Genomic DNA, 25,741 nt, shown 5'->3' on the forward strand with positions numbered 1-25,741 from the left:
ATAGACAGGTCATATCCACACACTCCTACAAATCTCTTTGTCCATAAAACATCAAAAATATCTGGCTGCCACATGAAATTTTTGTCTCATATACATGTACTGAAATTCACTCAACAGTTTAGACATCTCTGGAAATTGTATATAACCATGTAACTACTGTGACAATCAGATTTCCCTAAAAAGATTCCTTGTGCTGCTCAGCACTCAATCCATACACTGCAAACATTAACCCTAAGAACCACAGTAGCTTGCAGTCCTGTGGTTTTGCCTGTTCTTGAAGTTCATGTGAACAGAGTCACCCAGGACTCCATCTTTTCTGACTCTTTCCACTGGGCTTAGTACTCTGGGAGCAGCCACACTGCTCCAAGTACTGGGACTGCATCGCTTTTATTGCTGAGTAGTGTTTCATGGTCTGGCTGTATCATGATTTGTTTATATATATATATATATATATATATTTTTTTTTTTTAAAGAGAGAGTGAGAGAGGAGAGAGAGAGAGAGAGAGAATTTTTAACATTTATTTTTTAGTTCTCGGCGGACACAACATCTTTGTTGGTATGTGGTGCTGAGGATCGAACCCGGGTCGCACGCATGCCAGGCGAGCGCGCTACCGCTGAGCCACATCTCCAGCCCCTGATTTGTTTATATTTTTATCAACTGATGGGCACTTGGACTGCTTTCAATGTTTTATTAAAAATAATGCTGCTATGAATAGTTATATGAAAGCTTTTCTGTAAATATATGTTTTTATCTCTCCAGGATAAACACCTAGATTTTATATCATCTGATTTCATTAAACAATGATACTCATGTATTTTCTCTTTGCATTTTTCTGTAAAACTCTTAAATACAAAGGACTGTAGCCTACATCAAATATTCAAATACTGGAAACCACCAGTGAACATTATTGGATTCTATGACATAACATTTGGATGTACTAGAGCAAGGTTAAAGGCACTCCACAGGATCATGTTTCAAAACTGCCAACTTAAGGGCTGCTTCCAAAATTTGTTACTTCTTGAAACAAAGTTCTCAGGATTTTTACAAGTTGTTCCAGTGTGTATGCATAAATGTATTTTTATTGGTAAGAATGTCTCACTGTGAGCAGCAGTCAGGGTGATGAGCACAACTTACCACATGGCGCCAGTGATGAGCAAGACCGGCTACTTGGACCATGACCCCTGCATCCCACCTGTTCCTGTTCCTGTTCTGGTCTGGAGAAGCTCACCTGTGACTTCAAGAGCTGTGCTCTTGCTTTTGACTTGTTGCCAGTGAATTCCTCTGAACTAGGAATGCCCATACTGACTGTCAAAACTTTAATTCTTGGAAATTTCTTTCTTTCTGCTTTTTAATTCCAAATCCTTTTCCTGATTTCTTGACTGACTTTTCTCATATTCGGAATAACAAACAAATGACCCTTAGGAAAGGCCAGGCGGGAACTCCTGCCTGGAGACACCACTGGAAGCCAGAAGATGTCAGCATGTGGCTGTACTTCCTGACCCTCTGTGTCGCTGTCAGTCTGTCTTTCCTTAGGCCAGCATTGGGCTGTCTTTATCACTGCAGCTTTACAATGAGTCTTAAAGACAGGCAGAGGGAGTCCTTTCACTGGCTGGGAGGTTCATGCTGCTGGATAAAGTAACAGTCACATTTCACTTTTGGGACCCCTCAGTGTACAGAATTCTCTCATTTCTACTTGCATGTGACCATTTTAAGCTGAACAAGCATTTGCATTGCCTTTGCAGACAAGAGACCTCACCATAGAAGAGGTGACTTCTCCCAGGTTGTGAAGCTGGTCAGGCAGCTCTGAGATGGCAGTCCAAGTCCAGGGCTCCTGGAGCTGATTTACAGCCTCCTCACTGGCCATCCTGCCAGGGCAGTGCAGGTCTCAACTGAACAGGGACCCCTGGTGTGGCCTGCAGCCCTCGCCTGCAGCACTCACCTTCCACACTGCCTGCCTTTCTTCTGCACTCCTGTGTCTGTGCCGCTTGTTTATTTTCTCACTTGCTTATTCCCTCTCTCCACCTCTAGAATATAAGTTCCACAAGAGCAGGATCTTATGTCCCTGGCATTCTCAGCACCTGGCACAGAGCCTGGCAGATAGTCAGTCCTCTGCCAAGGTTTGTTGGGTGGATGAAGTAAATGAAATAAGTACATGCTCTTCCCAAAAAACGATAAGGCAAGTGACAAATGCCAAATTGCTTCATTTGTCCTGAATGATATATATTAACATGATTTTCATTCCATCATAAAGGCAACACACTTCTCAGCTGGGATGGATAAAAATACAATCTCTACTAGATGTAGCTGAGGGAATGCAGGAATGCCACACTGTGCAAACCACCTCACCCAGCAAAAGGAACTGGAAAAATGTGGGTAGGTGGGAACTAGACCATGCCTTCCTATTGTGTTCACACACTCACACACTGAATTCAAATGCCACGAGCATGACTGTGTCTGTGTTTTAGGGCATGATCTGGGTAGAAGGAGGCGGAAGCTGGACAATTAAGTTTTGATCCAAATGCCAACCCCTCAAGAGATTGCCAATAAACTATGATTTTTATTTCTTTATTTTTTATTTATTTTTAGTTGTAGTTGGACACAATATCTTTATTTTATTTATTTATTTTTATGTGGTGCTGAGGATCGAACCCAGGGCCTTGCACACATGCTAGCGAGTGCTCTACTGCTGAGCCACAATCCCAGCCCCTATGATTTTTATTTCTAATAAAGAATTTCAGGGGCTGGGGTTGTGGCTCAGCAGTAGAGTGCTCACCCAGCACGTATAAGGCACTGGGTTCAATCCTCAGTACCACATAAAAACATATAAATAAAATAAAGGTATTCTGTCCAACTACAACTAAAAAAATATTTAAAAAAGAATTTAGTTTGAAAAGCAATGTTATCTTAGGTATGTCTTTGAGATAATTGCCAGTAACAAATGATATCTGTGGAATGGAAGTACAAATCTGAGACAGAGAGAGAGAGAAAGAGAGAGAGGGAGGAAGGGCGGGAGGACGAACACAAGAACTCGTTAGGTGAATACATGCCCTGTCCTACACATAAAGCATATTGTGAACATGAGTTTGGCTTTAACAAGAGAAGAACTGGTTCAGTGCTACAAAAACTGATGGCATTCAATTAGAAATACTTTTCATAAGTACCTGGTTTGAATATTTTAAACAATCTTCTCATTAATTAGCTTTGAAAATTAATTGATAGTGAACATGAAAGATATTACTTTGATACTAATTTCTAAATTAAAAACATACTCTTAATATACAGTTAGTTGGAGCTGAATTTGGAACACCTGAAATTTTCAGAGAGAAGAATGAAATTTACTTTTCCACTAAAATTTACCTTTGACTTCAATGAAAGGACTTAGTAATCAAATCAGTAATGTAATCAAAGCTATAGGAAGAATAATAAAACAAGTCCCTTTCCCCCATAACAGAAGTGAAACATTTCAGAAAATAAACTCCTTTTTTAAAACATTGGGCTGGCGCTGTAGCTCAGTGATAGAGCACTTGCTGGGCACAGTGCCATAAAAAACGAAAAAAACAATCACTATTTTAGACATGACCAACTGAGCACAACCTCTATCTGTGGAGAGAGGATCACACCTGCTGAGACAGAGAACAGGAGAGGGAGCATCCGGAGGGGTGTCAGCTTATCCAGACTCTCTTTGGACAGGAAAAGCAGGGAGACGTGCCAAAGAATCGTGGAAAGAGGAGGAAACAGAAATCTAAGTGTCCTACTGATGGCCAACTCACCTGATAGAGCCCTGCAAATGACAGGCCCCAGGTTCCTGAAAGTAGGAGGTGATAAGGGCTGGGGCCTTATATAAAGTAATTTACAAAAATATACTAGAAATAATAAGTGGGTTTAGAGAGGTCCAAGGTACATGGTCAACAGAATAATCTGCAGAGAAAATATGTCATTTCAAAGCCAGCTCCTCATCTCATCACCCTGTATAGAAAGACCATCAGATCAGAGAGATCCAACATGGCGGCGGGCACGGAGAGATCAAGTCTCTGATCTCTTCAGCTGTGCGGGCATAGGGAGTCGTAAACCATCTAAATGCTGTTTGCTCAGGATCACTAGGCAATGCTGAGCTGACGTGGATCTGGGGCGAACAGTCTGGGCCTCTCAGAACACACACCGAGCCCAGATCGGCTGAATTCAAGCTCCCGTTCGCCTGCTTCTCGAAGACAAACTGCTGTGACTCAGCACTAAACAATCCCGCTGAAACAACTGAAGGGCCCTTCTGAACCTACGGAGGTAAATGCCAACCGAGCCTTCATAGGCAATGGCCACAGGATTGAGACGGGGCTTGGGAGAGCCAGTCAGGACCCACCCGTTCCATTGGTCACCCGGCAAAGGGAAACGAACTGTCGCCATTTGCATGGGATACCACCAAGGCAGAGAACTGACGTCACCAGAATGCAGCGGAGGAGATAACTTCATTGAAACCAGCGGGGACAGGTGTGTAACCCCCTAGCCTTCCCTCTCCACACAGTGGGGAAACCTTAAGGGCCCCTCCCAGCTCTCCGGTGAGCTCGATAGCCAGACTGAGGGAATCAGGAGTGGCACAGGACCCGCGGCGCGGAACTCCAAGCTACCGCTCCCACCAGTGCTGACAGCTGAGGTCTCTTGCACCAGCTACCGGGGGCGTGGCTACTGGAGGGCAAGCAAAATTCGATGAGCGTTCTCAGCCCCAAGCTCTACAAACTTAGGGTCTGAGGGAATGGCAAACAGAGAGAGTGTGCCCAGTCATTCATGAAAACAGGGCTCCCGGGAGCAGCAGACCTGGCGTGTACCCAGTATTGTGGTGAGCGGCACTGGTGAGCAGGGCCTGGCTTGAGGAAAAGTGGGGAAGTGACTGGACACAAGAGGAGGCCCTAGGCACTCAGGATTGGAGACCCGCCCAGTCTGGGAGGAGGAGCTGCTGCACAGTGATTGGTTCCCGCGTATTGACAGGAGAAGCTTGGTCCAGTGGGCACAGCTTCACCTACTGGAAGAGAAGTTAATCAAACTCTAAGACTGCATTTATTAATTTTTTGTAAAATTTGGGTTTTTTTTTCATTTTCATTTTTTTGTTGTTTTTTAAATTTTTTTTAATTTTAATTTTTAATTATTTTTTAAATTTTTTTCTTTTTTTATTTTCTATTTTTTTCTTTTGTCTTTTCATTTCTTTTCAATTTTCTTATTTCCCCCTTCCTTGAATTCCACCTGCTTACTCTCATTCTCTTTAGTGACTTCTTCCCTTCCCTTCTAATACCTTTCCTCCCAAGCATCAAATAAATTTATAAGAGTAAACACTAACTCAGCAGTCACACAGAACAAGAAGTAACATGAGCAGCATGAAAGAGCAAGGAAGAAAAGGAGTACAAACAATGCAGGACAGTCTAAATATTCAGGAGGACCTAGAGTCATCAGAAAAATGGTCAAATAAAGAACTCAAGGAATACCTTAGACAGATGGAATGGAACCTTAAAGAGGATACAAGACAGCAAATTCAAACAGTGAAAGAACACATTGAAAATGAATTACATAAACAGATAAAAGAAGAAGTTAAGCATCTTTATCAGGAGATAGAGATTATAAAAAAAATCAAACAATAATTCTAGAAATGAAAGAAACTATAAACCAAATTAAAAACTCAAATGAGAGTATCACTAACAGAGTGGAGCAAGTAGAAGCCAGAATGTCAGATAATGAAGACAAAATATATCATCTTGAAAAGAGTCTAGCCAACTCAGAAAGGCTGATAAAAAATCACCAGAAAAACATCTAAGAGTTATGGGATAACATAAAAAAAAAAAACTTAAGAGTCTTCGGGATAGAGGAAGGTATAGAGATTCAAACCAAGGGAATGAGTAACCTGCTGAATGAAATAATTACAGAAAACTTTCCAGAAATAAAAAAAGGAAACGGATATACAAATTGTAGATGCATACAGGACACCGAGCATCAGTAGACCAATGCCAAGACACATTGCTATGAAGATATCCAATATACAGAACAAAGAGAAAATATTAAAAGCTACAAGAGAAAGGAGACAGATTACATTCAGGGGTAAACCAATAAGGATTTTTCATCACAGATGCTGAAAGCGAGAAGATCTTGGAACAACGTATTTCAAACACTGAAAGACAATGGATGCCAACCAAGAATTCTGTATCCAGCAAAATTAAGCTTCAGGTACAACAACGAAATAAAAATCTTTCATGATAAACAAAAGTTAAAAGAATTTGCAGCCAGAAAACCAGCATTGCAAAGCATCTTGAGCAAAACACTACACGAGGAAGAAATGAAAAACAATAACCAAAACCATCAGAGGGAAGTGCCTCAGTAAAGACAGAGGGCGGCGGGGGGGGGGGGGGAGCTAATCATGGAGAAACAAACTAAATTAAAAAAAAAGATAAATAATCAAACATGGCTGGAAGTACAAACCATATATCAATAGTAACTCTGAACGTTAATGGCTTAAACTCTCCAATAAAGCCACATAGACTGGTAACATGGATTAAAAAAAAAAACAAATCCAACAATATGCTGCCTCCAGGAGACACATCTGATTGGAAAAGACATACACAGGCTGAAGGTGAAAGGTTGGGAAAAAATTTCCATGCACACGGTCCTCATAAGCAAGCAGGCGTGGCCATCCTCATATCGAATAAAATTGACTTCAAGACTAAGTTAATCAAAAGGGATAAGGAAGGACATTATATACTGTTAAAAGGAACCATTCACCAACAAGACATAACAATTATCAATATTTATGCTCCAAATAATGGTGCTGCGACGTTCATAAAACAAATTCTCCTCAAGTTCAAGAATCAAATAGACCACAACACAATAATTATGGGTGACTTCAACACACCTCTCTCACCATTGGACAGATCCTCCAAACAAAAGTTGAATAAAGAAACTATAGAACTCAATATCACAATCAATAACCTAGACTTAACTGACATATATAGAATATATCAACCATCATCAAGTGGATATACTTTTTTCTCAGCAGCACATGGATCGTTCTCAAAAACAGACCATATATTATGCCATAGGGCAACCCTCAGTAAATATAAAGGGGTGGAGATAATACCATGCATTTTATCTGATCATAATGGAATGAAACTGAAAATCAATGATAAAAGAGGGAAGGAAAAATCCTACATCACATGGAAAATGAACAATATGTTACTGAATGATCAATGGGTTACAGAAGACATAAAGGAGGAAATCAAAAAATTCTTAGAGATAAATGAAAATACAGACACAACATATCGGAACCTATGGGACACAATGAAAGCAGTTTTAAGAGGTAAATTCATCACCTGGAGGTCATTCCTCAAAAAAAGAAAAAAACCAACAAATAAATGAGCTCACACTTCATCTCAAAGCCCTAGAAAAGGAAGAGCAAAACAACAGCAAATGTAGCAGAAGGCAAGAAATAATTAAAATTGGAGCGGAAATCAACGAAATTGAAACAAAAGAAACTATTGAAAAAATTAACAAAACTAAAAGTTGGTTCTTTGAAAAAATAAATAAGATCGACAGACCCTTACCCATGCTAACGAAGAGAAGAAGAGAGCGAACTCAAATTACTAACATACGGGATGAAAAAGGCAATATCACAACAGATGCTACAGAAATACAGAAGACAATTAGAAATTATTTTGAAAACCTATATTCCAATAAAACAGAAGATAGTGAAGACATCGATAAATTTCTTAAGTCATATGATTTGCCCAGACTGAGTCAGGAGGATACACACAATTTGAACAGACCAATATCAATGGATGAAATAGAAGAAGCAATCAAAAGACTACCAACCAAGAAAAGCCCAGGACTGGATGGGTATACAGCAGAGTTTTACAAAACCTTTAAAGAAGAATTAATACCAATACTTTTCAAGTTATTTCAGGAAATAGAAAAAGAGGGAGCTCTTCCAAATTCATTCTATGAGGCCAACATCACCCTGATTCCAAAACCAGACAAAGACACCTCAAAGAAAGAAAACTATAGACCAATATCTCTAATGAACCTAGATGCAAAAATCCTCAATAAAATTCTGGCGAATCGGATACAAAAACATATCAAAAGAAATTGTGCACCATGATCAAGTAGGATTCATCCCTGGGATGCAAGGATGGTTCAATATACGGAAATCAATAAATGTTATTCACCACATCAATAGACTTAAAGATAAGAACCATATGATCATCTCGATAGACGCAGAAAAAGCATTCGACAAAGTACAGCACCGCTTTATGTTCAAAACATTAGAAAAACTAGGGATAACAGGAACTTACCTCAACATTGTAAAAGCTATCTATGCTAAGCCTCAGGCTAGCATCATTCTGAATGGAGAAAAATTGAAGGCATTCCCTCTAAAATCTGGAACAAGACAGGGATGCTCTCTATCACCACTTCTATTCAATATAGTTCTTGAAACACTGGCCAGAGCAATTAGACAGACAAAAGAAATTAAAGGCATAAAAATAGGAAAAGAAGAACTTAAATTATCACTATTTGCGGACGACATGATTCTATACCTAGAAGACTCAAAAGGGTCTACAAAAAAACTACTAGAACTAGTAAATGAATTCAGCAAAGTGGCAGGATATAAAATCAACACACATAAATCAAAGGCATTTCTGTATATCAGCAACAAAACTTCTGAAACGGAAATGAGGAAAAACACTCCATTCACAATATCCTCAAAAAAATAAAATACTTGGGAATCAACCTAACAAAAGAGGTGAAAAATTTATACAATGAAAACTACAGAACCCTAAAGAGAGAAGTAGAAGAAGATCTTAGAAGATGGAAAAATATACCCTGTTCATGGATAGGCAGAACTAACATCATCAAAATGGCGATATTACCAAAAGTTCTCTATAGGTTTAATGCAATGCCAATCAAAATCCCAACAGCATTTCTTGTAGAAATAGATAAAGCAATCATGAAATTCATATGGAAAAATAAAGGACCCAGAATAGCAAAAACAATGCTAAGCAGGAAGTGTGAATTAGGCGGTATAGCGATAGCAGATTTCAAACTATATTACAGAGCAATAGTAACAAAAACAGCATGGTACTGGTACCAAAACAGGCGGGTGGACCAATGGTACAGAACAGAGGACACAGAGACTAATCCACAAAGTTACAACTATCTTATATTTGATAAAGGGGCTAAAAGCATGCAATGGAGGAAGGATAGCATCTTCAACAAATGGTGCAGGGAAAATTGGAAATCCATATGCAACAAAATGAAACTGAATCCCCTCCTCTCGCCATGCACAAAAGTTAACTCAAAATGGATCAAGAAGGGCTGGGGATGTGGCTCAAGCGGTAGTGCGCTCGCCTGGCATGCGTGCGGCCCAGATTCGATTCCCAGCACCACATACCAACAAAGATGTTGTGTCTGCCAAAAACTAAAAAATAAATATTAAAATTCTCTCTTCTCTCTCTTTAAAAAAAAAAAAAAAAAAGAAAGAAAGAAAGACCATCAGTAGGACCCACCTCTACACATGACGTGAGAGCAAAAGGGCCAGGGATGAAAAGCACTGTAAAGTTTTAGTGCAAAGTTCCTAACTCTCCTAGGAAGGGGTATAACCCCACTTGAGGACCACTACACAGGTTAAAGGTACACACTACACACCCCTAATCAATTCCAATCCAAATCCTGCCAAGCTCTCTTGTATAAACTGGCAAGCTGAGTACAAGGTCCTAGGGAAATGCAAGGATCTAGAAGAGCCAGAACAATTCTGGGGGCTGGAGTGGGGGCAGAAAAGACAAACAGCAGGAAGCTGGCGAAGGTAGCCCGGGGTGGGTGGGTGTGATAGAACCAAATCTTGTCTACCATATTTGCAAGCCACCAGATAAACAGAAAAATCAAGAAGCAGCAGTAAGTATGTTATTTGAAAAAATAAGTTAAATATGCAAAAGAAATAACTGAAAGTGGTTGCATCTAGGGAACAAGACAAGACTAGCAGGGGACTGCTGTTTTTATTATAAAATTTAAGAAAATTATTTGGCTTTCAAAAACAATGTTCCTATATTTCACCGAAAATATTTTAAAAGGAAATAATGTCAAGGACTAATATGAAGATTCACTAAATATATGAAAAACCACTATGCCAACAGTCAATCAGTATGTCTTTAAATATGGCCACACAGTTCTGCTGCACATCAGCTTGGTGACCTTGTGTAAGACAGCTTCTCTGAGCCTCCGTTCTCTTTTATAAAGTGACAGAGGATGAACAAGGTCCAAGCCAAGTCCCCTTCAGCTCCACAAGTACAAGACTTCATCAGGTGTCACTCTGGTTCACACAGGCACAGATGCTCCCCATTCCTGAAAAGAATTCATCCACATTTCTTCAAAAATGTCCTACAATCCAGCTGTTGCACTACACCTTCATTCACCTGGAGTATTGTGGTATTAGAGAATTTCACAGTTAACTCTTACAATCAGAAATAACATGTAAGAAAAAGCTCAAAGCCCAAAGAACCACAAAACTTATAGCATCAGTATCTTAATCCTGTGTAAAATTTCTGAAGACATTGTACTGCTTTGGAAAATGTCATTTTCCTTCTGCTTCTCTTATAACCCACTAATTCCAACTTGAGAAGGAAAGAAAATCCCATGACGTCCACTAAGCAGGGTCAAGTCTGGAGGTGAACTAGTACTTCACAAGCGGTGACAAAGGAAGGAGATGTGTTCCCAGAAAGCTCCAACCATTCCTCTCTGCCAGTGCATTTACCTTATCCGATGCCTCTGCAGCCAAATGGTCAGGGATAATAGAAACTTGGGATGGAAGAAAAGGATAAAAAGAAGACGTCCCAGCTAGATGGGACGCTGACACAGAAGGATCACAAGTTCAAGACTAGCTTTATCAACTTTAGACCCTGTTTCAAAATAAAAAATAAAAATGGGCTGGGAATGTAGCTCAGTGGTAGAGTACCCCTAGGTTCAATCCCCAGTACCACAAAAACAAACAAAATGAAAAGTCTAGGAACTATGAACTAATCCTAAAGGTTTCATTAAAGATCAACTTAGCCATTCAAAATGAACACTCTTGCACTCAGGCATTGTTAGTGCTATGAATTTGATGTGAAGAATCAACAGGATGTGATGGCTCCTCCAAAAGAACAAGAGAACAAGGTGCCACCTGACAGTCTCCTTAGAACACGCAGAATGTCATTTCAGCTCTCTCAGAACAGAGTCGACCCACCCAGAGAAAATCTGACACCAAGAAACCACGTGCTTCTTTTATCTTTGTGAAGACTCTTCTGGGGCTAAATCTTAACCAGAATACACTAGAAACCAATCCCTTCCCAAAATTTTAGAATCATTAATTTAAGATGATAAACTAACGTATCTCATGGCCATCCACAATATTTCCCCAATTCTGTATATCAAACAGGACACTTGATACAATGTTTAAAAAGCTATGGTCTGAATACTGGCACCTGCAGTGTCACATGGGACTGATTTCCTTTAAAATCCTTTTTCCTTAAAAAATGTGACAAGGCACTCATGAATGGTCTTCAACGTGAGATATTCCAAGGCTCCACAGATGTCCACTCCCACCTTCAGATGGCTCTTTCAGTCCAGGTAAGGCAATAACAAGAGGCAGGCCCTGGTTTAATTATGGAAAGGAGTTATTCCTCTCCATCTCATCTTTAGCAAAGCAAGGGGAAACCCTCTTAGCGTGACTTTAGATGTTCAAAAGAAAAAAGGCAGTCCTCAAGGCCTTCCAAAGGGTGGGAAGTTGTCTTCCTAGCCTTACAGGTTCTCCTGTTCATTCATTTAAATGTTTTTCTGAATGACACATACATCATGTTGGGTGCTGGGAAGTTACTATCAATATGCAACAATGCCCAACTTTTCTCTTTTTACATCCCATAGAGACCCCCAGGGAAAAAGCCCCCGAAGACTCCAGGTGGCCTGGACGCTTCTCAGAAGGCATCTCAGTGGCCAGGAAGGATGATGAGTGGTTATGTGAGGAGGGAACAGAATTTTGAAAAGTGCGTAAAGAGATCTAGGAGATGGGAGAGGAGGGCTCAAATATGAGTTCTTTTACTGGCTGTGTGATTCTGAGCAAGTTTCTCAATTAGAAAACAGATTGTTACAGGGACTAAATAAGATAATGAAACAGGTCAGTGAGTGCTACGGTGCCTGGCACGTGGCAGACTCCTGAGGAACACGACTGCCTGCTCTGCTCCCCCTTGTCCTAGGTAAGAAAGGTGGGCGATCTCTGTCTATAGAGATGAGGCTGGTCAGGGTCCCTAAAGACAGTGGTCCAAATCCTTGAAAAGCACAAGGAAAAGGAATGAAGGAAGAGAAGAGGGCAGGACAAGCAGTGAGAAGAGTTTGCCCAGGAGGGTTTGACAGCCAAATGGTGCAAAAGGAGAGTCCAGGCTCCTGGTGGGGTGACCCATCTGCTGGATGGCCATCTGAGAGCTCAGTGTCCAGAACCCACAAATCACCAAGAACCAACCAAACTGCCCCACTCCACTAGAAATGAACGTGAGAGTTCTAAAAGGCACTGTTCCACTTTGCCCTAACACTTTAATCTGAAAACTTCAAATGTACAGAACAGTTTAAAAAACTGTACAATAAACATCCACTTATCCACCACAGATTTTAGATCTTTCACATTTGGGAACAGGAGACACAAATGGGAGTATCTAGAATATTCCCATCTGGCAAACATTTGGCTTCTGTAGTACCAGCATGCAATGAAGGAAATGAAAACGTTGCTTCAGGGACTCCTGAATGGGCAGAGTGGGGCCTCGAATCTACAGACAACACCTAGATGTGGAACCACTAACAGGCACACAGATTGGGGTTGGGCACAGCAGGAACTCTTCACCTTCACATCTGACCTCCCTCAGATAGACACAAGCACACTGTAGTTCCTGCTGGCTGAAAACGTACTAGCAGAATTTCTACTAAGCATAAAGTGTCAAAAAAAAAAAAAAAAGAGCTGCCAGAAAAATGTTAAGGATTCCTACATCTGGCAATTAAAATACATGATTTACACATCTTATACTTTATTTTAGCTAACACTATTACAAAAAATACAGAAATCAACCTAAACACATGTAATCTGGGCAACTCAAGCTGGAAGTTTGTTTTGCGATTAGTTACCAGACATGGAAAGAACTGAATTTCCCTTGCCTATCATCTTTGCATGCTGAGGGCAATTTGTGTCAACTGCTAGCACCATTAGACCATTATAAAAAAATTACACTTCTGCATGAAGTACAGAGCAATGTAACACGTTGTTAGAAACACAGATGACAATGACTTTTAATTATGGTTAATCAAGTAAACAACATGAAGCTCAGAAAGAAAACATTAATTTCCAAGTATTACAGCCATTATAAACCATGAAAGCATTCCAACACATCAAAAGTCATGTAAGTGTAAGACGATGCTAAACTTAGCTTCATGTTATTTAAATAAAACCCTGAGATAACACATGGCGTTCAAGTGCAAGGCAAGAGCAAGTTCTCAGTGCCAAACTGCAAGTTTCTGCTCTAGGAGCTTTTAAATGGAAATGCTGACTTATACTGGAGAGTGTAAAATTTTTTTCTTTTCAAATTTAAAAAAGCTAGATCATTGCTAAAATCTCCTAAATTTTAGTGAAATAACTACAGATTTTTAAAAAACTAACCAAATAAACTGTAGAAATTGAACCCTAAAAACACACAGGACAAGGTGTGAAGCTCAGTGGTAAGAATGCTTGCTTGCCCAACAGGTGCAAGGCCCTGGGCTCCACCTTCAGCATCACAAAAAAGTAAGTATGTGAATAAACAGATCATAAAAATCACATAATTTTTAATAAATACAACTGTGCTTTCACAGCTGTGCTCCATCAACATCTGTATAGCTGACACTGTGTAATCCAGATGGATTAAAGTAGGCCTTCATCTAAAAATCAATTTCTGAGGTTGCCATATGTGCTACAGGCCACACCACAGATGAGAAGAGAAAGAACAGATCTAAAAGCATTTTAAGCACTCAGGATGTAGCTCAGTGGCATGCACAAGGCCCTGGGTTGCATCCTCAGCACTACAGGGGGGAAAAAGGCATTTTATTAAATGAAACATAAACTACATAAGCAATAACTGAAAATTATGAATTCATCAATAACTTTTCTGGGTAATAATTCATAATTCTGTTGATTCTTATTTTAGGACTTTCATCAACATTCTTTTCAGTCTCACCATCATGAGAAAGGATACAAGTCAAACTACTGTAAAAACATCATATTCCAACTTGCCTGAATCCTCCCTAATTTTTTTTTTGAGGGGACTACTCTTGAGCCACCTCCCCACCATTTTTTATTTTTTATTTTGAGACAAGGTCTCACTAAGTTACTTAAGGCTTCACTAAATTGATATGGCTGGCCTCTAACTTGTGATCCTCCTGCTTCAGCTTCCCGAGTTGCTGAAATTACAGGTGAGTACCACCAGGCCAGGCACATTCACACTGTCATACAATCTCAAGAACCCTTTTCATCCTGCAAGATACAGCACGTTAAACAACTCCCCATACGCTCCTCTTCCCAGCTCAGGGCAGCCAGCACTCTGCTTTCTGTCTCGGTGAACCTTACTCAGGTTAGTCACCTCATTTAAGTGAACCACACACTACTTGTCTTTGTAGACTGGCTCACTTCACTTGGCATAATGCCCTCAAGGTGTACCCATGTTGTAGTCCGTCAGAATTTGCTTCATTTTAAGAGTGCATAATATTCCACTGTGTATATACCACGTTTTGGTTATCCAGGTTGTCTGCATCTCTCGTGTGTTAGGTTATTCTCAGGAATCAGGTTCAAATATCCCCTCTGAAAGGCAGCAATGGTGTCCTGATCTTCTAATCCAGGAAAAGTAAAGAAAGGCCAATATGGGGGCTGGGATTGTGGCTTAGTGGTAGAGCACTCACCTAGCGTGTGCGGGGCCCTAGGTTCGATCCTCAGCACCACATTAAAAAAAAAAAAAAATGAATGGAAAAAAGGTATTTTGTCCAACTACAACTAAAAAAATAAATATTAAAAAAAAAAAAAGAAAAAGAAAAGCCAACATGAGTTCATCCTTCCTCCACACCCAGCCAGGAATATGGGGCAGAATGGTAACTTATTAGTTGTACTATATCTTGACTGAAAATTGGGTTTTATGTGTTAGGGACATTCCATAGTAAGGTCAATTTTCCTGTTTAATCATTCAATTTAATTAGTAACTGCATGCGTTAAAATTTTTCATTTTATATTAACCAGACTCTAGTTTTATGCTATTATTTGAATTTCTTAACATACTCTCTTCAGATCTGACTGATCCTTTTGCTCATTATTCAGCTGTTAAGGAGGGAAGCAGCTGAATGAGACAGGTTGAGTGGAGGCCATGGTGACTCTTCCCTACTTACACAAACAAGAAGTCCTTCTAACAGGCATGGAAGGTTCTCCCCTCCTCCAGTCTGAAGCCACCTCAGCCCTTTGAAAGATCATCAGACCTAGCCCACGTCCGTGAGGAAGAGCGAAAGGGGGCAGGAAGAGCTGCGTCCAAGGCACCTGGCCCATGGCTGGAGCAAGGCTTCCACATTTCCTGGTCGGCTAAAGGGGGCTGAGGATGCTCCTGAGCCCCCTCAGGGTTCAGCACTGTACTTTCTGACTCAGTGAACCTTACAGACACAGGAGACAGAGCCTCTCCTCTTCTCACGGTGGCTTCTCTGAAACCCGATGGTGGTTCCTACTGCACCCTCCCTCCAGTCCTCTGCCACTGCCCTTCCAGGATGCCCAGCCTCAACACCCCCTCCTTGCCCTACCACACTGTTCTCTGAACGGTTCCTCCACTGAAAACCAATCAGCCCACCCACCAAGGACCAAGACTGGGTTCCACCAAGGACGCCAGTGCTGGGCATGCAGAAGGATAACAGTTCAGAATGGCTGGTGCCAGCCTGTGCATCCCAGGCTCCTTTCTCCCTTTTCAAGAGTTTCAAACCAAACAACTTTACATAGGGGGCTGCGTTACTGGACATCTAAGTCCTCTCCCAAAGACTGAAATTTGGAGGCCTTCTTTACCACAATTTTTTGTTTGTTGGTTTGAATTTTTATAAAACAGTACATAATTTATTAAAATGAGAGATCTCTCAAGCCTGCAGACTTGGGTGTGAACATGCCAGAATCTAAGAGGTATCTGAATACACAGTGTTATGGATCCAAAATGCCTCTGAGTTAGAATCCTAGGTAGCTGGAGCTAAGTTCTTAGCGTCACTGGGACTCCACTTTCTCATATAAATGAGGAGTATTATATCAGCATGGGTTTTGCTGAGCTGTTATGCAGATAAGATAAAATGGTGAAAAGCATCTAGCACACAGCATGGAAAGAAGAATCTGCCAAATAATCATGAGTATTCCCTTGCTTTTCACGACAGACTCTGGATATTCTGGAAAGCATGGTGTCTATCAGTGAGCTTCACATTGACGGAACATGAGATAAGAAATCTACCAAACTCTGCTATGTCCATACAAGAACATACTGCATGAAATGAAATAAAAAAAAAAGATGAGAAAAGGTGAAAGATTATGATTCGTCTGAACTATAGCACTAGTCATAAGTGATTTTTTCACAAAGCATCTGACTTGTTATTGTGTTAATAGTGCAAAGAATTCAAACAGCCAGACATAGCTGCTGAGTATGTTTTACTGAAGAGGCTAAGGAATGCTAAAGCCCCTCCAAGTAGAGAGAATCAGTTTCCTAGAAGCAGAGACAGAGATTTCCCAGGGTCACGACAGAGAACAGCATGTGTGGGGTGTTCTTAGGTATCCAGCCAATGTGAGGGTGAACATGTCATCACTAAAAACAAGGAAAATTGGTTCCTATAGGGGACGCAGAAATCAAGACAGAGAGGGCAAAGTAAGAAGTGGGCATTCCTACAGATGCCTTGTTCAGTAGACCTGTCCCTGGAACTAAATAATTGTTTTTACATAATTACAAAGCAAATTTAAATTCTAAAGTGTAATCCCTGAAAGTAAAAATAAAACAGACCTAAACACTTATCGAGTTTGTAGTCTGACCACAAACAAGTGACATTAAAACATAAATTTTTTATTTTTTTCTTGGCAGCGCTGGGGACCAAACCCAGGGCCTTGAATAAGATGGGCAAGCCCTCTTCCCCTGAGCGACCTGCCAGCTCCAACAGCTGGGTTGGATTCCCAGCACCATAAAAAATAGATGGTCAGGCTGGCATTGTAGCTCAGCACTTGCCTAGCACCTGTGAGGCACTGGGTTCGTTCCCAACACCACATATAAATAAATTAAATAAAGGTCCATCAACAACTAAAAAAATATTTTAAAAAAAGATGGTCAACATCATTAGCTAGAGAGAAATGCAAACTAAAACCATAATGGACTTCCATCTCATTTCCTCTAAAATGGCTCAAACAAAAAGGCTGACAGCACTAAATGCTGACAAGGATACAGAGTAACTGGAACTCTAACAACACTGGGGGACTATAAAACACACTTTGTTCTTATGAAGTTTAAGGAGCAGCTAAATATGAAACATCCTATGAAATCAACAGTTCTACTCCCAGCTATTTACTTGGGAGAAATGAAAACATATACTGACCAATAAATAAATAAATAACACACACACACACACACACACACACACACACACACATATTTTTTTACAAGTGTTCAGTAGCCTTATTTATAACAGCCCCAAACTAGAAACCATCTAAATGTCCAGAATAGAACACAGAAAATAAATGCTGTCTATTCATACAACAGAATACTATTCACCAATTTAAAAAAATAACAAACTATCAATATATGCAAGAGCAAGGATGAATTTGAAAACAAATTTTAAAAGCCCAACAATATCATATGATTCTTTTTTTTTCTTTAATTCAGGAATAAGTAAAATTAATCTACAGTGGTATGAATTAAAAAATGGTTACTTAGGGTAGTGGTGATTTGGAATTGTGTGAAAAGGGGCATAAAGAAACTTCTGAAGGAGATGGAAACTTCTGTCTTGTTTTGGTGGTAGTTACATGGGTGTATACAGCTAACAAACTCTGAACATTTAAGACCTATGTATTTTATTATATCTTCATTATATCTGGATTTTGTAAATTCCTTTAAAAAATCACTTGAAAAGTATGGAGGGCCATCTAAAATATTAACAGTGATTGCTTCTGAGTGTCGGGACCATGGCTTACAACTTATGACTTGCCACAATGAATATGAATATTCTTCCTGCTTCCTGTTTTTCACACTTTCACAAAGATAGCAAATGTTGCCAGCGTTTTTCCTCTGAGAGTAGGATCGTGGTGATTAAGGAGTGTGTGTCACACACGCAGGTGGGATCTGGAAAGACCTCAGAAGCACAGGCAGAGCAACATGGTGCCCCGGGAGGAGGAAGAGACTGGATGAGAAGAGCTCAGCTCTAATCCTGGTCTCTCACTTTATTGGTAGGAAAGTCACCGAGCCACATTTTCCTTACCCCTAAAATGGGAAAAAGACACATACTGCCTGCTTTGTGAGGGTCAGCCATAATAGCCATGGCCTACAAGTTGTTCTCTCAAATCTAAGGAATTAAGGTAGTAGTCACTTCTGACACTATGTGATAAGAGGGGGCGGGGACCACTCTCAAAGTCAGATTTCTTATTTATAACCCTAAAGGAAGCACAAGAAGAGATACTGCTGGACGATTCAGCCCAAGCAGCCCAAGCAGGCACACTCACCTGTTGGGGTGGTAATAGTGGCTCTGCAGCGGCTGGGACAAACCCTGAGTGCTCAGCCGCTTTCTCTCCACCTCCTTCCAACCATCCTCTGTCCACTTTCTCTTGTTCTGCTTCTCGTCCTGTTTTTTCCCCACATAGTCAGCATAGGTCTGGATCCGATAGCTTTCTGCATATTTGCTGGTATTGACAGCTACAAGAAAAGGAAATCTTTATAAGATGAGGTTGTCACATAGGAAAGGTGGCCTGAGGTGACCAAAGGAGCCTTGAGCTCATGTCTGGACTCTGACCTTGCTCACTTAGAATACATGTGACCTTGGGTATGTCCTGAAAACCCTTCTAATCTGAGCTTCTGGAGAAAAGGGAGAGTCCTTGTTTCCCAACCTCCCTCACAGCATGAAGGTGATTCACACAATGCAAAGACCTGGAATGACATAAACAGAACACTAACTTTCCAAATATTTGCAGCTAGCATGACCCCCTGGAAATTATTCATATTCAGAGTTAAAAAATAAAAATAAACAAAACCACTAGGTGAAAACTGTAAGTCCTCACTATTTTGTTAAAAACAGACATGATGAAAAAAGCTACACAGACTACAGTGGTGACCACTGTGTCAAATATGGTCAAATACGTGCCCTGTGATTTGCATATCTTGTGGATTACTGTCAGAGAGGAATCATTCTTACTGATTAGAAAGTAGGGTCATAAAGGTCAGAGATCTGCTGTAGGCCACAGCCTGGGGAAAAGGCACTGCCAGGACACAAAACCAAGTTTCTCCACTACTGTTGCTGGGGGCCCTTCTTGCTGCTCTGCATCTCACTTTGGACTCTGCAAATTCCAGATGCCTCCACAGTGCTCTTAAAGTCCACCCCCTCTCTGCACTGTGCCTCTGGCTAGCAGGAGAACTTGCAAGCCAGAGCTGATGCCCCTCTGAATGTAAATACTTCAGACATTTATTGTTTTTGCAGTGTTGCAGAAGGAACCCAAGCTTTGTGCAGGCTAGGCAAGTGTTCTACTACTGGGTCACACTCCCAGCCCAGGCCAGGTCAGTGTGTTCTAATCCCATGCTGACCCCTCCTCTGAGGCTGGTGGACAGAACACATTGTAGTGTTGGAGTGAGAACTGGTGGCAGGCCCATGGGTGGACAGGCACCTGTGTCTGTGTGCTGGTACTGGCTCTGGCTCATGTGTTTTGGGCACATCTCTCCTGGCCACTATCACTTTATTCCCTGGGCTTAGTGAGATGCTAAGGGCCTGGCCATGCTGACAGTGGCAGACTTGGTACATGGGAATCTGCACACCAGCACTTACAAAGCTTTTGGTGCACAGTGGGTCTCAATAAATGTTACCTGAATGAATGCAGGTATCAGGCAGACTCTGAGCATATCAGAAATGGACAAGAGACTCCAGTGTGCTGGGGACCTTAAATCCAAGGGAAGGACAGATATTGGAACCTGTCCAACACGTGATACTTTTTCATCTTCCACTGGACCAGATATGACTAAAACTTCCAAGCACCATGGTGGTTTGCGAACTGCCATGCCCCAAATATTTAGCCATCTAAACAAAGACAGGTGTGTGTGTGTGTGTGTGTGTGTGTGTGTGTCCCCTACTTCTTTAAAACAAATTTTCACTAAGTCTGCTGTACTTTTCAAATATTTACTAAAATGAAGGACTCCTCAACTAAAATTGAAAGCAATTTCCTTGTGCTTAGAGTAAAGTCTAACAAGGTTGCAACCCCTGGCCTGCTGGTGCCAGAGCAGCTGAGACGGAGGCTGTCCCCCTGCCCAGGCCTGTGCAGCACAGACTAACCAAATCTTCTTGCCTTCTGTCTCACTTTGCACCTCTTCTCCTTTATTTTAAGTCTTCCTTTCTCCACAGCTTCCCAAACATGGAATTTTTTAAACAAAAAAATTTCTTCTATCTTCCTTCAAACCTAGCTTTGAATAAAACCTATTTTCCTACCAATTAGACTCTGAGATCTGTGAAGCAAGGTGCAGAGCAGCCTGCCTTCTCCCTGGCCAATATCAGTGCTGCCCCGAAACGGAGCTACAGTTAAAGATGAAACAGGAAAGACTCCTCGAGGTACTAGGGAGAGCTCACGCTATGCAGAGTCTCCCACAGCAGACAGCCTGAGCTTGTGCTTGGAATACCACGCCCTTCCACACAAGGGGGCGAAATGGTGAAGGCAGCGAGATCCAGAAGTGAGCAACTCACTGACACAGTGAGACCCTGGGGTCCCCTCAAGTCCCACCATCACTCTGACAGTTTGCACCAACTGCTGGCAAAGGAGTCTCCTGCATCTTCCTCTTAAATCTCCTTCTGGGATCTGAGAGGACTATCCTGAAGCACACCCCCAAAGGATGGCACTTGTAATGATCCTTGTAAAAACCTCAAGTTTCATTTGGATTATCAAGTAAAAGAGGGGCTTGGGTCAACATTCCCAGGACAGCAAAGGTGATGACAGGTCGGAAAGGAGCCATGATGATCCCCTCCATGGTATCCGACTGTTTCTAATCACTCTGCTCCCAGCCCCAGGGACAAATGCCACAAACAACTCACCAATGTGGTGAGGGAATTTATCTGAGAACATTTGGAAAAAGGATCACTTAAAAGGGGAAACAAATAACAATCCACTTTTCACTGCTGGCCTTCACATGGCAATAATTTACCAGCATTCCTTCAAGTCCCAGCAGCTTTGCAGCTCACAGCCTTTAATCTAGAAGCCAAGCTCTGGCTCAAAGCCACGCCTGTAATGGATGAATCAGCAAAATGAATTGGCCGTCAACTGTGTCCTCCAGCGGGTCCAGCTTGCCTGTTAGAAGCAGCATGAAGCAGGCTGCTCTGTAACTCTAACCTTCTCCAAATTCGTCAGGGAAATGATTCAAGGCCTCCTGTGGATCTTGCTACTTTGTCAAAGCCACTGGGAACCCAAACACATTGGGAGTCCACCCTGTTTCCTTGTGGACGAGCAAGGCAGCTCCTTTCACATAAGGACCCTGCCTACTCCCAGCTCCACTCGCCTGGGCCACTGTCTCTTGACAATCTGAACATAGCATGGCATTCAATCTTCAGGAAAGCCCAACCCCAAGGGAGGAATGCTCCAGTGGCCACACAAGAAAGAGACTGAGCACCAGAGAAGCTAAACAGCTGGCTGAGGCCTTGTAGGTAAGCAGGGAAGCTGGTTTAGTGCCAACACGGGAGAAATATGTAGATGTAGATATAGACATGGATATTTTGAAAAACATCAAAATACTGCCATGTATCTGTCTGCTGGGTATTTAACAGTATTTTGTTTATTGAGGTTCATGACTGTCATATAAAATGCTTCCTGGGCTGGGGATGTGGCTCAAGCGGTGGCGCGCTCTCCTGGCATGCGTGCAGCCCGGGTTCGATCCTCAGCACCACATACAAACAAAGATGTTGTGTCCGCTGAAGACTGAAGAATACATATTAAGAGATTCTCTCTCTCTGTCTCTCTTAAAAAAAAAAAAATGCTTCCTGTATTAGGAATTTTATTTATTTTTTGTTTTTTTAAAACATTTTTTTTTTAGTTGTAGATGGACTCGATATCTTTGTTTTATTTATTTATTTTTGGTGGTGCTGAGGATTGAACCCAGTGCCTCATGCATGTGAGGCAAGCACTCAACCACTGAGCTACAACCCCAGCGCCTGTATTCAGAATTTTAAAGAATTACTTTAAGTGTTTAGGGGTTTTTTGTTGTTGTTGTTTCTGTTTTTTTTTAATCAAGAACTGTTTTATAAAGTCTTTCCAGCTAGGTTTACAGATGCATCATGTTAATGGACAGAAAGACTTAACATAGTCTGCAATGGTTCTACAGATTTAGTGCAACTCTGGCAAAATATGACAACATTTTTGTGGAAATGAAAAATAAAAATTAAGATAAAAAGTCTCAACAGGAAAGAGCCACAGTTGTGAGGAACTAAAATTAGGACAGGGGAAGAAAGCCAACCTCAAACACTATTTGGGGAGGTGATAAAAGAGTTTACATCTTGATTGGGGTGGTGGTTACATTGCTGTGCGTATTTGCTAAAACACTGAGCTATACAAATACAGTTATTTTATTACATGCAAATTATAACTCAACTATTCTGAGGAACCTGGAAGATGGATTCTAAAATTTAAATGGAAGAACAAAGGGGCCAAAAATAGCCAAGAAATTTCTGGAGAATAGGAAGGAACCTTTCTTACCAAATCAGACAGCTCACTGTGAAGCTGCAGTAATTAAGACAGTGTAGTAAGAGGACAGAGATAAGCAAACTGGCCAGCAGCATTGAAGTAAGAGCCTAGAAATTGAATGATACATCTGTGAAACTTTGATTTTTGACAGAACAGCCTAGAAAAATGAAGAGCTGGAAAAATTGTTTATCCATAGGAAAAAAAAAATGAAATTGGATTCTTAGTCATACCAGGCCAAAAATCCACTCCAGATGGATGAAGAACTTAAATGTCAAAAGCAAACTTTGAAACTTAAAAAGAAAACGTAAGTGAATATCTTTCCGAATTTGAAGTTGGGAAGAATTTATAAAGATACAAAAAGGTTAAGCATAAAAGAAAAGATCAGGAAGCTTGGCTATATTAATATTAAAACTCCCGTCCATCAGAAGACATTTTAAAGAGAGTGAATTTACAAACTGGGAGAAGATATTAGCACGACATTCATCTGACAAAGATCAGCAGCAGAATACATTTTCTACAAATAAGTAAGGAAACAACAGAAAAATGGGTAAAAGACATGCAAAGCATGCATCTTCACAAAGGAAGCATTGAAAAGCCAAGAAATATGGCAAGATGCTCAACCTCAGGTACTAGCAAATTAGGAGCACAACAAACTAACATTTTATTCCTATTGTATTGGCAAAAATTTAGAAGACTGATAAATACCATCCATTGGGATGTGGAAAACAATATAGTGTTCTCACCTGAAGTTGAGCATTACACACTCCATCCATGACTCAGCAGGTCCACACGTCTAGATCACACCAACATACGAGTGTAATGAGAAATACAGGAGTTTTCAAAACAGTACTGATTATCACAGCCAAAAGTGAGGAAGGGACAGAGGGAGGAAGCAATCCAGGTCCTCCTCAACAGGGGCACAGATAAGCTGCAGATAGTTCACACAACGGAGCGCCATACAGGATAAAATAAAAATGAGTGACAACTGTGTACAATAAAATGCATGGAACTCAGTGATGTGATGATGGGTGAGAAGTGCAAATTCCAGGAGTCCCTTTCTTAAAAAAATCAAGTTCAAAAACAAATACAAATATGGACATACTACATATTGGGGGAAGTGGGGGAGGGATAGCAAATATGAATGATGGGCACAAATTTTAGACGAGGGGCTGCCCCTGGAGGCAGCAGAATGGCATAGGGATAAGCCATGCTTTCGTTTTTTGGGGGAGGGGTGGTTTCACAGATGTCCATTACATTTTGTTTTGTTTATCTTTATTATATTTTATGTGGCACTGAGGATGGAAACCAGTGCTTCATGCATGCTAGGTGAGCATTCTACCACTGAGCCACAACTCTAGCCCTCCATTATGTTTTAAGCAAACAGCATGTCTAGGTTTGCCATTGCCTACCAGGTCCAGCTACTAAGGACCATTTCCAATTCAGACTAAGCTAGAAGGTCTCGTTAAGACCAGCCAAGTTACTCCTGTTTCAATGACTCTAAGGTTCCACAAGCAGAGCCCCTGAACGCCACATGGGTGTAAGCGGGTGCAGTTGTGAACATGCCACTTCTTGGTCCTCCTCGGCTGTTAAGGGCAGTGCTGCAGTCTCATTCTCAGACTGCTGGAGTCAGTGCATCACTGGGGTAGGTGGGGAGACACTAGGAACCACGGAGGCAGTTACTCACCATTAGTCCTGGATTTTGTTGCAATGGTTAAATTCAGCCAATATCAAGTTCTGCCTAAGGGAACAGCCTCTGTTCTTATTAATACAGTGGTTTCCGGAAAGAGAGGTATTTATTAGACACTTACTCTGCCAACCACAGAAAATCCAAGAAGCATTACTTTGACTTTACAGATAAGGAAACTGAGGCAAGAAGTGCCTATGCCAAGGTCCTGACGATTATAAGTGTTCAGTCAGGTGCAGTGGTGCATGTCTATAATCCCAACTTGGAAGGGTGAGGCAGGTAGGTCACAAGTTCAAGATCAGCCCGGGCAAGTTAGGGACACTCTGTCCCAAAAATAAAATAAGAAGGGCTGGGGATGTAGCTCAGAGGTAGAGGGCCCCTGGATTCAATCCCCAGTACCTGCCTCCCTCTCCCCAAAAAAGATTATAAGTGTTTAGGCTGGGATCCAGGCCAAATCCTACAACCTCTTCAAGACACCACACAGCCTGGCAGAATCTCTGATGGCAGCACTGGAGGTGACACAAATATACATCTGTCTGCGGGAGCATCAGAAAGTCTGTCCATCTCTCCACATGAGTGATGTGTAAACACCAGCAGGAGTGTGTGCTGACCACCCCCAGGGTGACACGTGCAGAACCAAGCCCAACTACCCTTTGCCAGAGTCTGTCAAGGTGGACAGGGCCAGCTCCTGATGCCTGCACCTCAATCTCTCACTCTCCTAAGCTACCTGCCTGGGCCACACCACATCTGGCTGTCGTTCTGGTTTGTACCTCATCCCTGAGCGAAACCCAGTATTGTGTGTGTGTGTGTGTTTGCTTACTTAAATATATCAAACACAAAAGTTTTCTCATATCCCATACAATTCTGATTGGGTTAGGGTTTACAACAGGTTAGGTGCTTCTTAACTTTACCATGCAAGAAAATAGAGGGCTTTACCACGAATTCTGTTGATTTTTTACAACTTTAAAACTTTTTTAAATCGAGTCAGGAAAGACTTCCCAGAGGACACTGCTTGAATTGACTTTAAATCTTTTTTTTTTTTTTTTAGAGAGAGAGAATTTTTTAATATTTATTTTTTATTAGGTGATCA

The 25,741-nt window shown here is 41.2% G+C and overlaps 1 protein-coding gene across 2 annotated transcripts in view; it reads right to left on the bottom strand.

Moving 5' to 3' along the window:
* Nucleotides 1-25,741, bottom strand: part of Parn (poly(A)-specific ribonuclease) — a 148,029-nt gene that overhangs the window by 15,355 nt on the left and 106,933 nt on the right. For both annotated transcript variants that reach the window (XM_026409243.2, XM_026409242.2), the window contains exon 22: nucleotides 18,768-18,957. In XM_026409243.2, the coding sequence (XP_026265028.1) occupies nucleotides 18,768-18,957 (190 nt within the window). The remainder of the gene's footprint in view (nucleotides 1-18,767; nucleotides 18,958-25,741) is intronic.

Source organism: Urocitellus parryii, chromosome 9 (assembly GCF_045843805.1).
Source record: "Urocitellus parryii isolate mUroPar1 chromosome 9, mUroPar1.hap1, whole genome shotgun sequence".
Classification (NCBI taxonomy): Eukaryota; Metazoa; Chordata; class Mammalia; order Rodentia; family Sciuridae; genus Urocitellus; species Urocitellus parryii.